Source organism: Rhamphochromis longiceps, linkage group LG12, assembly GCF_057381845.1.
Source record: "Rhamphochromis longiceps isolate RC_006_pf linkage group LG12, R_longiceps_female_GT1.1, whole genome shotgun sequence".
Classification (NCBI taxonomy): Eukaryota; Metazoa; Chordata; class Actinopteri; order Cichliformes; family Cichlidae; genus Rhamphochromis; species Rhamphochromis longiceps.
The window spans coordinates 7,542,397-7,557,607 of NC_140568.1; the positions used below are offsets into that span (position 1 = coordinate 7,542,397).

At 41.7% G+C, this 15,211-nt stretch overlaps 1 protein-coding gene across 1 annotated transcript; it reads left to right on the forward strand.

Moving 5' to 3' along the window:
• The first annotated feature begins 2,238 nt into the window (after positions 1-2,238).
• Positions 2,239-4,785, forward strand: LOC146656767 (E3 ubiquitin-protein ligase NEURL3-like). The gene is made up of 4 exons (XM_085426891.1): positions 2,239-2,316; positions 3,377-3,886; positions 4,022-4,180; positions 4,330-4,785. Exons 1-4 carry the CDS (start codon positions 2,259-2,261, stop codon positions 4,503-4,505), a joined length of 903 nt encoding a protein of 300 aa, XP_085283017.1. The 5' UTR covers positions 2,239-2,258; the 3' UTR covers positions 4,506-4,785.
• Positions 4,786-15,211: the final 10,426 nt, after the last annotated feature.

Below are 15,211 nucleotides of genomic sequence, written 5' to 3' on the forward strand. Positions count from 1 at the left end.
AGCGATCCATGCCTTCATCTCATCTCGCCTCGACTTCTGTAATAGTATCTACTCTGGTTCACCTCTTCATCAATCGGTCGACTGCAGCTAGTTCAAAACGCTGCAGCACGGCTCCTAACTGGCACACGCAAGCGAGATCATATATCTCCTATACTTCCATCACTACACTGGCTGCCAGTCAGCTTTCGAACTGACTTTAAGATCTTAACACTTGTTTTTAAGTCGTTGCATGGACTAGCCCCTACACATCTTGCTGATCTCCTAACCTGGTATTCTCCCCCAAGATCCTTGAAGTCTGCAGACCAAATGCTTTTTGTTATCCCTAGGTCCAAATTAAAACATAGAGGAGACTGGGCATTTGCTGTGACTGCCCCCAAACTTTGGAATACATTGCCTTTGCATATCAGATCCTCCCCAACACTGGATACTTTTAAAAGTCGTCTAAAGACCCATTTTTAATCTCTGGCTTTTGGTTCTTCATGAGTTTGTTACTATTATTCTTTTTTTATGATTTTATTCTCTTTTTAAGGATGTTATTCTCTTCTAAAACACTATTCAGTTTTTTTATGTTTATTGCCTTGTCCATTTTATTGTACAGTACTTTGGTCAACACCTGTTGTTTTAAAAGTGCTATATAAATAAACTTGAACTCGAACTTGAACTATATAATTATTTAAATGTGAATGTTTGGATTTGGATCGAAGTCATCAGAAATGTCGATATGCCCACTTGGAAAAAGGATCCATAAAAGCCCCACATTCAGGACTCCAAACTCTCGGAAAATTCAAAACCTTTAAATCCAGGCGATGGTCCGTTTAGTCATTTTGTGGAATCAAACCATTCAGGAGGAGCAGATGAAGCCTGAAAACCAAAAAACAGGCAAAAAATCTAAAACATGGAGAGAGTGAAAAAATAAGGTTGAGGAAAGAAATGAGACTAGAGGGATAAAACAAACATGCTCAAACTTGAAATCAAAAGAAAAAACATGGAAAGGACAACATGGCAAATGGGGGAAACCACTGAGGTGGTACAGGTGAGAGAACAGCAAAACATGAGAACTTAGTGCAACAAGCAACTCCTCTTGAAAGGCCAGGGCTGTAGTCATAGGGGCGTTGTTAAAACCCCCAAAAAGTGTGTTGTACAGCTCACTCCATACCCTCTCATGTAATATATTGTTCTTGGTATGGTTTGTAAAAGGAAAGAAATAGACGACTGTTAAAACTCTGATTAAGTGACACAAAAACAAGACAATCCAAACATAAGCATTAAAAAGCTGCAAAGTGCCGTAAAGCAATTAGAGTTCAAAGAAAGAGTGCTAATAATGAGCTGCACACTGAAGTGTTAAATGATGGCGATAAGAAAAAGAAACTACAAACTTTATGGTTCTGTGGAAATAAAAATCTTGTCACTGACGATAAAACACTGACAAGGTACCTGCGTGTGGGTGTGTCACATCAGCAAAACAAATCAAGACAAGCCATCTAGTGACTAAAACTGCAACTCAGACTTTACCAAAGAAACGCTGCAGTTTCCAGCATTGACTTTAATTTCTCATCTTGGATGAAGTCCAGATCTTCACATTCTTCTCTAAAGTGAAAGCACAAGAGTTTGCTAGTTTCATTATGACTTATTACATGTTTAACTACTGTATATCTACACTGCTAAGAGGTAACTTTGGATATATTTTCCACAATTTACATTTATTAAATAAATATGAAGAAAAGATTTTGAATACGTAGTTTGTTTTATTCAGCTAAAGCCATATGAAGTATATCACCAACTCAACAACAAACTTGTATTATTATTATAAAACATTAAATGTAACTATAAAAAATAGAAGAAATGTTTCAATTTTCGTGTTTTAGATTTTTTCTATTGCATTTGCTATTGTGATGAGTGATTGCAAGATTAGACTCATGTGACATTTCAAACTGGAAGAGCCATAGAGATGTTACATGTACACACTGAATGGCAATCAGCTGATTAAAACAACAACAAACTACTGGAGGGAAATGCACAAAGAGAAGATACTAAACTAACAAGGGTGGAAAGGAAACTGGGAATCCACAATAAAAGCCCAGATCACCAAGTTCTGTTATTGTACACTTCAGGTAAATTTCCAAACTTTGGTGCCTCCCTCTGTCCCTCCCCTTTGTCTGGGTGTGTTTCTGTTTTCAAACCTCACGTACTCCATGATTAAAAGGTAGTCAACACACCTGACTTGAGGACACTCGACCTCATCATGCATCAAGACTTGTATGACAAGTTTTTTCTACATCTCCAAGATGGCAAGAGAAAATAAAAACAAGAACTCTGGTAAGTCTTTAGAGAGAACTATATTTCTCAGTTTGATAAACAAATCATTATCAAGCTGATACTTAGTTGCATAAATTAACACATAACAGCTGTTTATGTACTTTTATTGTAATACACAGTAAGGGGGTGCAAAATGCTGCAGCTCAAAAGATTTTGCAAATTTCCCCAAATCTAGCATGTGCTCCAGTGCAGCACCAGTTTTGTCATTTAAGAAGTAGTATCCCTGTTAAGACAACACAATACAAAGCAAAGTGCCAAATAATGAACTAAGTTTACCACTCAGACAACTTGTACCAAACAAATGCAACTTTGTGCAACGACTTTAGCTCGTCAGCTTGAAAGACGTCCAGATTTCCGCATGCTTTGCAAAAACAAGAGTGCGGGAGTTTGCTAGTTTTATTCTGACTTATTTATATGTCTGCTTTTGTACTGTTAAAATGAAAATGAAATTTTGGCTACAGTTTGCACAATTTAACTTTAATATGAAGTATTAAAAACAGCTTGACATATGTAGCTTCTTTAATCCAATTAATATGGCAATTCACCTATTAACACAGCATTATTTTTATTTTTATTAGTATTATTATCATTATTATTATTTTATAAGAATGAAAATTATAAAAATTTGCGACATGACCAATTGACCTTTAAACTGAAAAAATCTTTGTTGAACTTTTTAAAATTTTAAACCTCATTTCAATTCAAGTCTGTCCTGTATCTAGCAAGTGAAAATAAAAATAAAATAAAATAAAATAAACAATAAAAGGTGAATCAAATAGACCATTGCGGCAAGGCTGTGATGGTCAATTTGGTAAAGTAAATCCGTTGGGCATCTTTCCTCGCCTTAAGACAATAATTCTGATGGCAAAAGAACCAAACGGGACAGGCAAAAAAAAAAAACCCAACCTAATTTCAGTTAAAAAAAATAGTTTTGAGGTTCCTACACATCACAAATGTAAGGGACACTTATTGTTATTGTGATTGTTGCTATTAAGTAATTCTCTGGAAATAACATGATTTGACATCAACATTCATAACTGTGTGTTTTTATTCTTTGTAGTTCTTCAGTCAGAGGTGTCACACAGATGCAGTCTGCTTTGTCTTGGTCGTCTGAACTTCCACCGTCAGGCTGTGGGAGAAAAGGTCCGCTTGAGTCATGGAGGTCGACTCGCAGAGAAGACTGATAACACCTTCAAGAATGGGCTGGTGTTCAGCAACCGTCCAGTGAGAGTCCAGGAGAGGATTCGGCTGAGAGTGGAGAGGGATTCGATCAACTGGCAGGGAGCTCTGCGTGTGGGCTTTACCACTGTGCCACCCTCAAGCAGATCTCTGCCCCTGCCCTGCTTGGCCATCCCCAACCTCACTGACAAACCTGGACACTGGGCTGTGCCTGTAAATGAATCCTACTGCCAAGCAGGTTCAGAGCTGGAGTTTTGGGTTTCTCATGGTGGCAGCATATACGTAGCTGTCAGCAACAGGCAGCACAAGTGGCTGACAGGAGTGGACCTCAGCCAGCCTCTGTGGGCCATGATAGACATTTACGGGAAGACGCGCTCCATTTTACTCCAAGGCAAGTTCACTAGAACCACAGTTTTATCTGCCTTACAGCAGGTTTTTCCTGTTCTGTGAAGGCAGAGCATTTCATATGCACTGACAGCAATAAACAATGACTAACTGTTGAAATATGCTTTTGTCTTTGCTGCAGGCTCCAAAAAAACAAAGCTCCTTTGCACTAGAAGATCCTGTCCTGCACCCGAACCGCTCATCTCACCTGATTCTTACAGTCACTTTGGTTCAGTTCCTGATGTTTCAGACTTCAGACCTGATGACTGCATGTCCTGTCTTGACATGGAAATCCCAGCAGGTAAAAACAGTCCCTCCAAACATTAATGTCTGATTTCCGTTGCACATTTCTGACCACAGAGTGTGATCAGTGAAATCAGTTGTAATAGTGTGGTCTCACATATGCCTGATGTCGCATTTGTAATTAGAGTCTCTCTCTTCTGGTTATAGATAACGTCTGTGTGGTGTGCATGGTGAAGGAGGCCAGAATCACACTGCCTTGTGGCCACCGGTGTTTATGTAAACACTGTGACTCCAGAGTCTGTCAAGAGTTTGGCACCTGCCCGCTGTGTCGACACAAGATCAGAGCTCCATCAGTAAAGGAGAGGCGGTTTATAGACGTCTAAGCTCTGACACACCAGCCAAGAATCACCAAATATAAACTACCGACACACAGTGAATGGCACTTATTATGACGCTTTGTCATGTTTGGCTTTTCTGTTTTGTTAAACATGTAAAAATTTCAGAGTGATGAAATGTCCTCAAATTCATGTAAAGATGTCAAACTGGACTATTTTTATGTAAATATTGCAATTAAGTCAGTATGTGACGAGACAAAATATTGCACTAAGTGCAAAATATGTATGTATGTGAATATGTAAAATAGCATTATAACAAAAAATTTCTGTACAGTATATTTTATAGGTTGGTGTAAATCTTAAAGAGATGTTTGATTTTCATAAACTCGTTTTGTCTTAAAATTGTTATAGTGTTTGTGCTTAGACAATGGAAAGAAAACATAAATAACCTTGTTTCAATCATCATATTTTCTTCTCTAATGTGTTTTTAAGGATGTTGCTATAAGAAATAAATCAATAGCAGTGCATATTAAATAGAACATGTTGGGGGATAAAGAAATACACACGTGTGAACAGCGGTTAAACATACCTTAAAGATTAACAAGAGAACCAAATTGCAGTCATGACTGAACTGAACTATAAATAAATGGAGGGCATCATATAAGAAGAGACAGAGTAGCTTGAAAACAAAAGCTTGCTTGGAACACAAGAGCATTTTCAAACACTTAGTTGTGTCAAGACATCGCAGGAATAATGATGCTAAAGCAAAAAACGAAACTTTCAATCCAGCGATCAGGTCATGTTGTGGTTAGCAAAGATTACAAACAATCTCGCATTTTGTTTTTCAATAATTAATTGTACAATAAAGCATGCAATAAGAAATTCATTAATTCAAAACAATTATTTTTTATTTTCATGAATAAATTACGTGTTGCGTGGAGATCAGGGGCAGTACCTGTGGACTGGCAGACCGGGGTGGTGGTCCCCATCTTTAAGAAAGGGGACCGGAGGGTGTGTTCCAACTACAGGGGGATCACACTCCTCAGCCTCCCTGGGAAAGTCTATGCCAGGGTGCTGGAAAGGAGAGTTCGTCCGTTAGTCGAACCTCGGATACAGGAGGAACAATGCGGTTTTCGTCCTGGTCGCGGAACACTGGACCAGCTCTTTATCCTCTCCAGGATACTTGAGGGTGCATGGGAGTTTGCCCAACCAGTCTACATGTGTTTTGTGGACTTGGAGAAGGCATTCGACCGTGTCCCTCGGGGTGTCCTGTGGGAGGTGTTGCGGGAATATGGGGTGTCTGGCCCATTGCTACGGGCCATTCGATCCCTATACAACCGTTGCAAGAGCTTGGTTCGCATTGCCGGCAATAAGTCAGACTCGTTCCTGGTGGGTGATGGGCTCCGCCAGGGCTGCCCTTTGTCTCCGGTTCTGTTCATAATTTTTATGGACAGGATTTCTAGGCGCAGCCAAGTGGCGGAGGGCTTTCGCTTTGGTGGCCTCAGAATCTCATCTCTGATTTTTGCAGATGATGTGGTTCTGTTGGCTTCATCGGGTGAGGGCCTCCAGCTTGCACTGGAACGGTTCGCAGCCGAGTGTGAAGCAGCGGGAATGAGGATCAGCACCTCCAAATCTGAGGCCATGGTTCTCAGCCGGAAAAGGGTGGAGTGCCCACTCCGGGTCGGGGATGAGTTCCTGCCCCAAGTGGAGGAGTTCAAGTATCTCGGGGTCTTGTTCGCGAGTGATGGGAGAAGGGAGCCGGAGATCGACAGACGGATTGGGGCTGCAGCTGCAGTAATGCGGACGCTGCACCAGTCCGTCGTGGTGAAGAGGGAGCTGAGTGTAAAAGCGAAGCTCTCAATTTACCGGTCGATCTACGTCCCTACCCTCACCTATGGCCACGAGCTGTGGGTAGTGACCGAAAGAACGAGATCGCGGATACAAGCGGCAGAAATGAGCTTCCTCCGAAGGGTGGCTGGCCTCTCCCTTAGAGATAGGGTGAGAAGTTCGGCCATCCGGGAGGGGCTCAGAGTAGAGCAGCTGCTGCTCCACATCGAAAGGAGCCAGCTGAGGTGGTTCGGGCACCTGACAAGGATGCCCCCTGGGCGCCTCCTGGGTGAGGTGTTCCAGGCATGTCCCACCGGGAGGAGGCCCCGGGGCAGACCCAGGACACGCTGGAGAGATTATATCTCTCGGCTGGCCTGGGAAAGCCTTGGTATTCCCCCGGATAAGCTGGAGGAGGTGGCTGGGGAGAGGGAGGTCTGGGCCTCTTTGCTTAGGCTGCTGCCCCCGCGACCCGGCCCCGGACAAAGCGGATGAGGATGGATGGATGGATGAATAAATTAATGAACAATACAAAGAATTATAAATAAATATTCCTAAATAAACTACTATTCATAAATATTTCATATATAAAAGGGATTTATGTCAAATGAAGGGTGTGTGCAGGCAGGAATAGAGGACCCAATGTGCAGACTCACAGAGATGAATATGAACTCAGAACTCAGCTTTAATGCTACACAGCAAAAGAACAGAAAACTAACTAAACTTCAAATATTAACAAAAGAAAAACAGGCTAACCGGCAGAACACAGTATAGTAAGATGGAGACCACAGCACAGACAAAGGAAAACACAGCGCTTAAACACACAGAGGAGCAATCAGGGAATGGGGGACAGAAGGGAAACACGCTGGGACAGATCAGGCCTAACGTGACAAGGGAAGCAAAACACATTAACATAAGACACAGACCTTCAGAGTAAAACAGGAAACTTATAGACACAGACTCAGAAGCAGAGACAGACACTGCAACAGTGGGAACACAGAGACGTGGGACCAGGGCAGACATGAAGACACAGACTGGACACAGAACAATGGCAGATTGATTTTCAACAGCTCTTAACAAAAGAAAAGGACCCAGAACATCAGACATGTGTGAAGTTCAAGTTCCTGAACCACAAATTCAGGGCCATCTAGTGGACTGTTTTAGACTGCAGCTCACCCTCTGACAATCAAATGCAGCAGCTTCCAGCTTTTGTTTCAGTCCAGACCTTCATCTGCCTCTTTATAGTAAAACATGGTAACTTCCTGGTTTCTTTATTACTTTTTTATGATTTAATCTGTTTTATAATCACACTAAAATCATTTCAGAAGTATAAAAGAAGTATAAAAAAGTATATGACTATATGACTAACCAGCATCTCACTGTGACATCCAAACATGAAAACGTTACGCTTTTACCTTCCTTTTTGTCAAAAGGTGCTGGCAGAGGGAACTGTAGAAACATTACAACCCCTGCCAATATCTGTTATTAATTTGCTCTGGCGCAGATGTCTGATAACGCTCTCACTGATCATTCCTGTGTTTTCTCTGAGATAAGTCTCTCCATGCACAGATGCTCAGTAAATTCGATGAAGCCCAGAAAACATTAGTGAATTATATTTGTAGGCATGAAGGTGATTTTCAACCATAATGAAAATATGTGGTCATATTTGAAAAACAAACAATATTTTATTGTACACTTAATTATTTGATGTGTGTGACTCCTTTGGCTCCATACAGGTGGTGGTCGAGGCCTCTTCTTTGATGAATGCTCTTTTTCCAAGAATTTTAAAAACAATTACTTATATTTTATGATTTCATATTTTTGATTTTAAATTTGATCCATTGTATCAATTCATAATTTTAAAAAGTAATGTCCAATAACTATTTTTTATAACTGGTCCCACCTTTAATTTGCAGACAAAAAAATGCAGTAAAAGAAACTAGAAAAAAAGGGCAACTACAGCAGGCAGCAGAGGGTAACAGCTCTCTTCTGTTGTGCATCAGGCCATATAACAGTAAGAAGGGTAAGGGAGATTTATTATCACCTGAAAACTCTATGTAAAAATAATGAATACAAATACCATTGTCTCCGTGCGAACTTATAATTCTGTAGGAGTCTGCTGGGTTTGAATTTTGATGTGATAGACATCTGCATCAGTGTATCAGTGTTAAAATAAATAAATTCATAAGCATGTAAAGGGACTGCTAATGAGCTCAGCTTATTTATCTTGTAAAAACCTATGTGCCCTTTGCTGGCTCAAGCACCTGCTCTCCAAAATCTCTGTGCAAAATTGTGGTTCTCAACAGGTCAATCTTAACATTCAAAAGGAAAAAGACCCAGGACATCAGACACATGTGAAATCCAAGTTCCTGAACTAGAAATTCAGGGCCATCTAGTGGACTCTTTTAGACTGCGGCTCATCCTCTTACAATCAAATGCAGCAGTTTCCAGTTTTCTCTTTAAGTGCTGTCTTCAGATAAAGTCCAGACCTTCCTGTGCCTCTTTAAAGTACAAACACAGGCTCTTCCTAGTTTCATTATTGTTTGTTCATGAATTCTTCTATTTTTATAATCACACTAAAATCATTTTCAAAAACATAAAAGAAATATAAAAAAGTATATGACTATCTGACTTACCAGCATCTTACATCCAAACACGAAAACTTGTAATGTTGTTACCTTCCTTTTTGTTAAAACATCAGTAATGTGAAAAAGAAAGCTTTCACGGGACTCTCTGCAGTCATACATGCTGCCATGTTTAATACACATTTCTCTGTCAGCCCTGTCAAATCAACCATACCTCTTCATTCTTTTTCTAATTGAACTGTTTTAACATGTAACAATGGTTACATAGCAACTGATGCCTTTAAAGATTTAACTCTTGGGTTGTTGTTTTTCTTTTTTCCCCCAGACACGATACATTAGATTAAACTGCCAAAAAAGTCTGCTTTGGTAGGCAAAGTCTAACTTTAAATAAGGTCATGTGGTGTTAGCAAAGATTAAAATACCAGTAAATCAACCAGTCAAGTGCATGAATCTACTTTAATTAGTGTCCATCAAAATTGCTTGTCTGATGACTTATTTTGATTAAGTTAATCTTCCTGAAAGTATAAAAAAAGCAAAACAACAACAACAACACACACACACACACACACACACACACAGGTCCCCAAAATCAGTTGTCCAATAAGGTGGCATTTTTTATCAAAAAAAACTAAGTAAACTTTTTGTCAAAAAAGTAATCCAATTCCATCGAAATATTTTCATGATCATATTTTTGACTATTGATTATTACCGAGTTATGAAATATCATAATTTTTTGATATTTCACAAAAGTTATGACTGTCATTAACTTTTATTCCTCCCTTTATTACTTCCTAAGTCATAAATCATTTGACAGGTCGGCTATAAATCACTGATTTGATATAAAGGAGGGCGCATTTCTAGGCTGCATTTGGAGGAGCCGTCGAATTTGAACAGCCTTCGTAGCGTTGGTGTGACGTAATGTGTCCTCCTAAGGATACAGCCCCTAAATTTGGAAACAGCCTGAGAATCAGACTCGACAAACAGAAATGTACGTCTGAAACAAATGCATCCCAAGTGAAAAATACAAGTCATATTGGAAAAATTATTTTCCCTTGAGCAGGGAAAATTACTCCATTTTCATATTTGTAGAGTTTATTATATGGACATTGTGACAGTGTAAAGACAGCTTCCGACTGAGAAGTTAAGCCAAAATTCGGGAGCTGTTTTAAAATTGTTTCCTATGGGAAAGAGAGATGGGGGAGGCACTTTGATAACATTTATGACAGAACTGTAAATCCCATCTAAATGAGAATGACACTGCATGAAAGAGGACAGTAATGGCTACATTTTAATGTAAATATTATACATGTCAGAGAAAAGGTTTGGGCATGAAAGAAAGAGAAATATTTTTTTTCACATTATTCTCCAGACTCAATTTTTAGAGCAGGTCATGTGATCATGCAGTCACAGGAAAATTCCATGAAAAATAAAAATTCTTCATGAAATCTTGGAAGAAACCATAAACATATCAAAACATAGATTTTGTCAAGCCAAAGTCTTGTGACCCGTATAAACCTTAAATCATGTTTTTGTGATAAGGTATTACAGAGCAGTAGGGATCCAAAGTGGCTGGTTTGGTGTACTTTTTCAGACGGTTCCCTTTTAAGTGAATGGAGAAAAAAAATCACAACTTTTGTGTGTGTGTATGTGTGTGTGTGTGTGCGTGTGTGTGTGTCTATCTGTGTGTGTGCATGCGTGTGTGTGTGTGTGTGCGCGTGTTTTTCTGTCTGTGTGTTTATGTCTGTATCAGTATGTGAGATGGTCTGTGTGAGTGTGCTTCTGTGTTTGTGTGTCTGTCAGATTTAAAACAGAGACATTAAATTAGGTTAGATTAGTTGAAATGTGGGAGAATCCACTAGAAACGGGTAAATGGTTTCAGTTCTACAGGGAGTGCAGAATTATTAGGCAAATGAGTATTTTGTCCACATCATCCTCTTCATGCATGTTGTCTTACTCCAAGCTGTATAGGCTCGAAAGCCTACTACCAATTAAGCATATTAGGTGATGTGCATCTCTGTAATGAGAAGGGGTGTGGTCTAATGACATCAACACCCTATATCAGGTGTGTATAATTATTAGGCAACGTCCTTTCCTTTGGCAAAATGGGTCAAAAGAAGGACTTGACAGGCTCAGAAAAGTCAGAAATAGTGAGATATCTTGCAGAGGGATGCAGCAGTCTCAAAATTGCAAAGCTTCTGAAGCGTGATCACTGAACAATCAAGCGTTTCATTCAAAATAGTCAACAGGGTCGCAAGAAGCGTGTGGAAAAACCAAGGTGCAAAATAACTGCCCATGAACTGAGAAAAGTCAAGCGTGCAGCTGCCAAGATGCCACTTGCCACCAGTTTGGCCATATTTCAGAGCTGCAACATCACTGGAGTGCCCAAGAGCACAAGGTGCGCAATACTCAGAGACATGGCCAAGGTAAGAAAGGCTGAAAGACGACCACCACTGAACAAGACCCTTCAAGAAAAACATGATTTTCATGCAGGACAATGCTCCATCACACGCGTCCAAGTACTCCACAGCGTGGCTGGCAAGAAAGGGTATAAAAGAAGAAAAACTAATGACATGGCCACCTTGTTCACCTGATCTGAACCCCATTGAGAACCTGTGGTCCATCATCAAATGTGAGATTTACAAGGAGGGAAAACAGTACACCTCTCTGAACAGTGTCTGGGAGGCTGTGGTTGCTGCTGCACGCAATGTTGATGGTGAACAGATCAAAACACTGACAGAATCCATGGATGGCAGGCTTTTGAGTGTCCTTGCAAAGAAAGGTGGCTATATTGGTCGCTGATTTGTTTTTGTTTTGTTTTTGAATGTCAGAAATGTATATTTGTGAATGTGGAGATGTTATATTGGTTTCACTGGTAAAAATAAATGATTGAAATGGGTATATATTTGTTTTTTGTTAAGTTGCCTAATAATTATGCACAGTAATGGTCACCTGCACACACAGATATCCCCCTAAAATAGCTAAAACTAAAAACAAACTAAAAACTACTTCCAAAAACATTCAGCTTTGATATTAATGAGTTTTTTGGGTTCATTGAGAACATGGTTGTTGTTCAATAATAAAATTATTCCTCAAAAATACAACTTGCCTAATAATTCTGCACTCCCTATAATCACCCAGTCATAAAAGTTGATTCTAAAAGTCATCAACTGACTCCAGCTGCCTAGATTTAATCCACCTGTCTGCTGAAGACAACTCCACCAATTAAAAATAAGCCTGAAGTCAATGTGCCAATCAGAATGATCTATCATTCACATACATTTAAATTGTTGCTTTCTCTTCCATTTGCCCAAACTGAATTTGGTAAAAGAGCTTTTGTCCATTTAGCACCCTTGGCTTGGAACAAACTGCAGAACGAATGGAAAATGACTGAATTCATTTCATTAAGTGCTTTTAAATCTAAACTACGAATCCTTGAGGTTTTAATTGTTTTAATTAGATTGTACAGCGTGAGCTATCTCTTCAGGCGGACCTATTGGAACAACACGAGAAGATGCTTCAGCATATTTCTAAGGAACAGGGCACCCTGCTTCAGGTAGTAACGGAACTCAAAGGTATGTGGCACTCCCCTCACCCAGCAGCAGCTAATGTTTCACCTCATTTACCCTCCTTACCCGCCTGCCCTCTTCCTCCCTCTCCACCTCCACCCATGCGTGAGCATACCTTACCTGTGCCTGAAAAATTTTCAGAGGATTTAGATAAGTGTAGAGGCTTCTTAACCCAGTGCGACTTGAGTTTTCGCCAACAGACTCAAGCCTATGCTACCGACGGTGCCAAAATTGCTCTCATGGTGCAACTCATGACGGGGAGAGCACTGAAGTGGTCTCAGGCAGTGCTGCGTTCCAACCCCAATGTTTCTTATCCTGACTTTCTGACCAAATTCCGCAGTGTTTTTGATAAAGGTTCTAATCCAGATGCAGCTGCTCACCGTTTGTTTTCTTTAAAACAGGGCAAAAAGAGTGTAGTGGATTTCTCTGTGGATTTTTGGATCTTGGCTGAGGAAACTGGCTGGGAGGAAAAAGCACTTTGGGGGGCATTTCTCAATAGCCTGAATGAAGGAATCAGACGTGAGTTGGCCACCAAAGAATTACCTAAATCGTTGGATGCTTTGATTAATATGTGTATCAGCCTTGATGGCCACATGCAAGAATATGGAGGGCGGTCTGAGGAAGCCCGCCGGGCAACAGGAAGCCCAGGTGGTTGGCTGAGCACTTCTTCCGATGGGGGAGGACAAGGGGAGTGTGAGCTTGAGGAGACGGAGGAGGAGCTGATGCAGCTAGGGCGAGCTAGATTCAGCTAGATTCCGGGTGGAGGAAGAGATGACAGATGGGTGAGTGCTTTGCATGCGGAAAGAAGGGGCACTTTGCAGACTCTTGCCCGTCCCGGCTAAAAGATTTGGCCCGTCAGTAGCGGTGGGGTTACTGATGGGTGCGACAGGAGATGTGTTACCCCACCTCAGCTACCCCACCAAGCTTATCTTTCAGTCCATAACTCATTCCTGTAACGCACTAGTGGATTCAGGCGCAGAACAAAGCTTTATGGACGAGTCTTTAGCCAGGAGATTGGGGGTCCCGCTTGTTTCCCTGCATGTTCCTTTACATGTGTCTGCCCTCAATGGGGAAGTGCTGGCCAAAGTCACGCATCGCACGCATGAAATCACGCTTTCGTTCTTTCACGTTCACGTTCTTTCTGGTAATCATGTTGAAAATATAAGTTTGTTTCTGTTTAAGGCGCCTGATACTCCATTGGTGTTAGGTTACCCGTGGCTTTAACGTCATAACCCTCAGATAGATTGGGCCCAGGGTAGTGTGGGGGGATGGAGTGAGTGGTGTCACAAGCAGTGCTTACGGTCAGCTGTTCCCAATCTGACGCCGACTGTGGCGAAGGATGCTGTCTGTGCTCCTGATCTCTCTGTTGTTCCGGCTGAATACCATGATCTAGCTAGTTGATCTAGTTTGGCCTCATCGCTTCGGCCTCACCAACCTTACGATTGTGGCATTGATTTGCTTCCAGGAGCTACACTGCCCACCAGCCGCCTGTACAGCCTGTCCAAGTCTGAGCGCAAGTCCATGGAGCGCTATATTACCGACTCACTCTCTGCTGGCATCATTCGACCGTCCACTTCTCCGCTTGGGGCAGGATTATTTTTCGTCGAAAAGAAGGACAAATTCCTTCACCCCTGCATTGACTTCCGTGATCTCAACAAAACAACCATCAAGAACAGGCTATGGTGAATGACGTGCTTCGGGATTTCATTAACCACTTTGCTTTTGTGTACTTGGATGATATTCTCATTTTTTCCAAGACTCGTGAGGAGCATGTTGAACACGTCAGACTGGTGCTTCAACGGCTGTTGGAGAATCGCCTGTAATGTAAAGGTGAGAAATGTGAATTTCACGTCCCGACAGTGTCTTTTCTGGGATTTGTGATTGATTGGGGGCAGTTGAGAGCAGATCCTGCTAGGGTCAAGGCAGTGGTGAAGTGGTCGGAACCTAAGACCTGAAAGGCATTCCAAAAATTCTTGGACTTTGCAAACTTCTACCGTAAGTTCATTCGTAACTTTAGCACTGTGGTGTTGCCGTTGACTACTCTCACTTCTCCTAAACAGCAGTTTGTGTGGTCACCCCAGGCCCAACAGGCTTTTGTGCAACTGAAACTGTTGTTCTCGTCTGCCCCCATTCTCGTTCAAGCAGATTTATCTCAACCCTTCATTGTGGAAGTGGATGCGTCGGTTCTGGTGTAGGAGCAGTCCTTTCCCAACGAGTGGAAGGTAAACTCCATCCCTGCGCCTTCTTCTCCCATCGTCTTTCCCAGGCGGAGCATAATTATGATGTCGGGGATCGGTAGCTCCTGGCGATCAAGTTGGCCTTGGAAGAATGGCGCCACTGGCTGGAGGGGAGTGTGCATCCGGTGCTGGTCTGGACGAACCATAAGAATCTGTCGTACCTGCAAACAGCCAAACGCCTCAATGCCCGGCAAGCCAGGTGGGCCTTGTTTTTTACTCATTTTGATCTTGTCATCACTTACAGGCCAGGGTCGCGTAACACCAAGTCAGATGACCTCTCATGCCAGTTTGCTCCCAGTGGGGAGGGGGAGGAGGAGGAGAGGACTATCATCCCGGCCTGCTCTGGCGAAGGACGTCCAGGAGTATGTCGCTGCATGTACCATCTGTGCTCAGAACAAAGTTCCTAGCTCTCCACCCTCGGGTCAGTTACGGCCACTTGTTGTCGCCAGCCATCCATGTTCTCACATAGCAGTGGACTTTGTCACTGGCTTGCCACCATCTTCTGGTAATACTGTCAAAACTGCTAAACTCCTCGTCCAGCA

Bases quoted from the DNA above. Each gene is read 5' to 3' on its own strand.
- LOC146656767 (XM_085426891.1), top strand. From the start codon at position 2,259: ATGACAAGTTTTTTCTACATCTCCAAGATGGCAAGAGAAAATAAAAAC. The intron at 2,317-3,376 runs GTAAGTCTTTAG...TATTCTTTGTAG, and splicing joins AAATAAAAACAAGAACTCTG to TTCTTCAGTCAGAGGTGTCA. The intron at 3,887-4,021 runs GCAAGTTCACTA...TCTTTGCTGCAG, and splicing joins GCGCTCCATTTTACTCCAAG to GCTCCAAAAAAACAAAGCTC.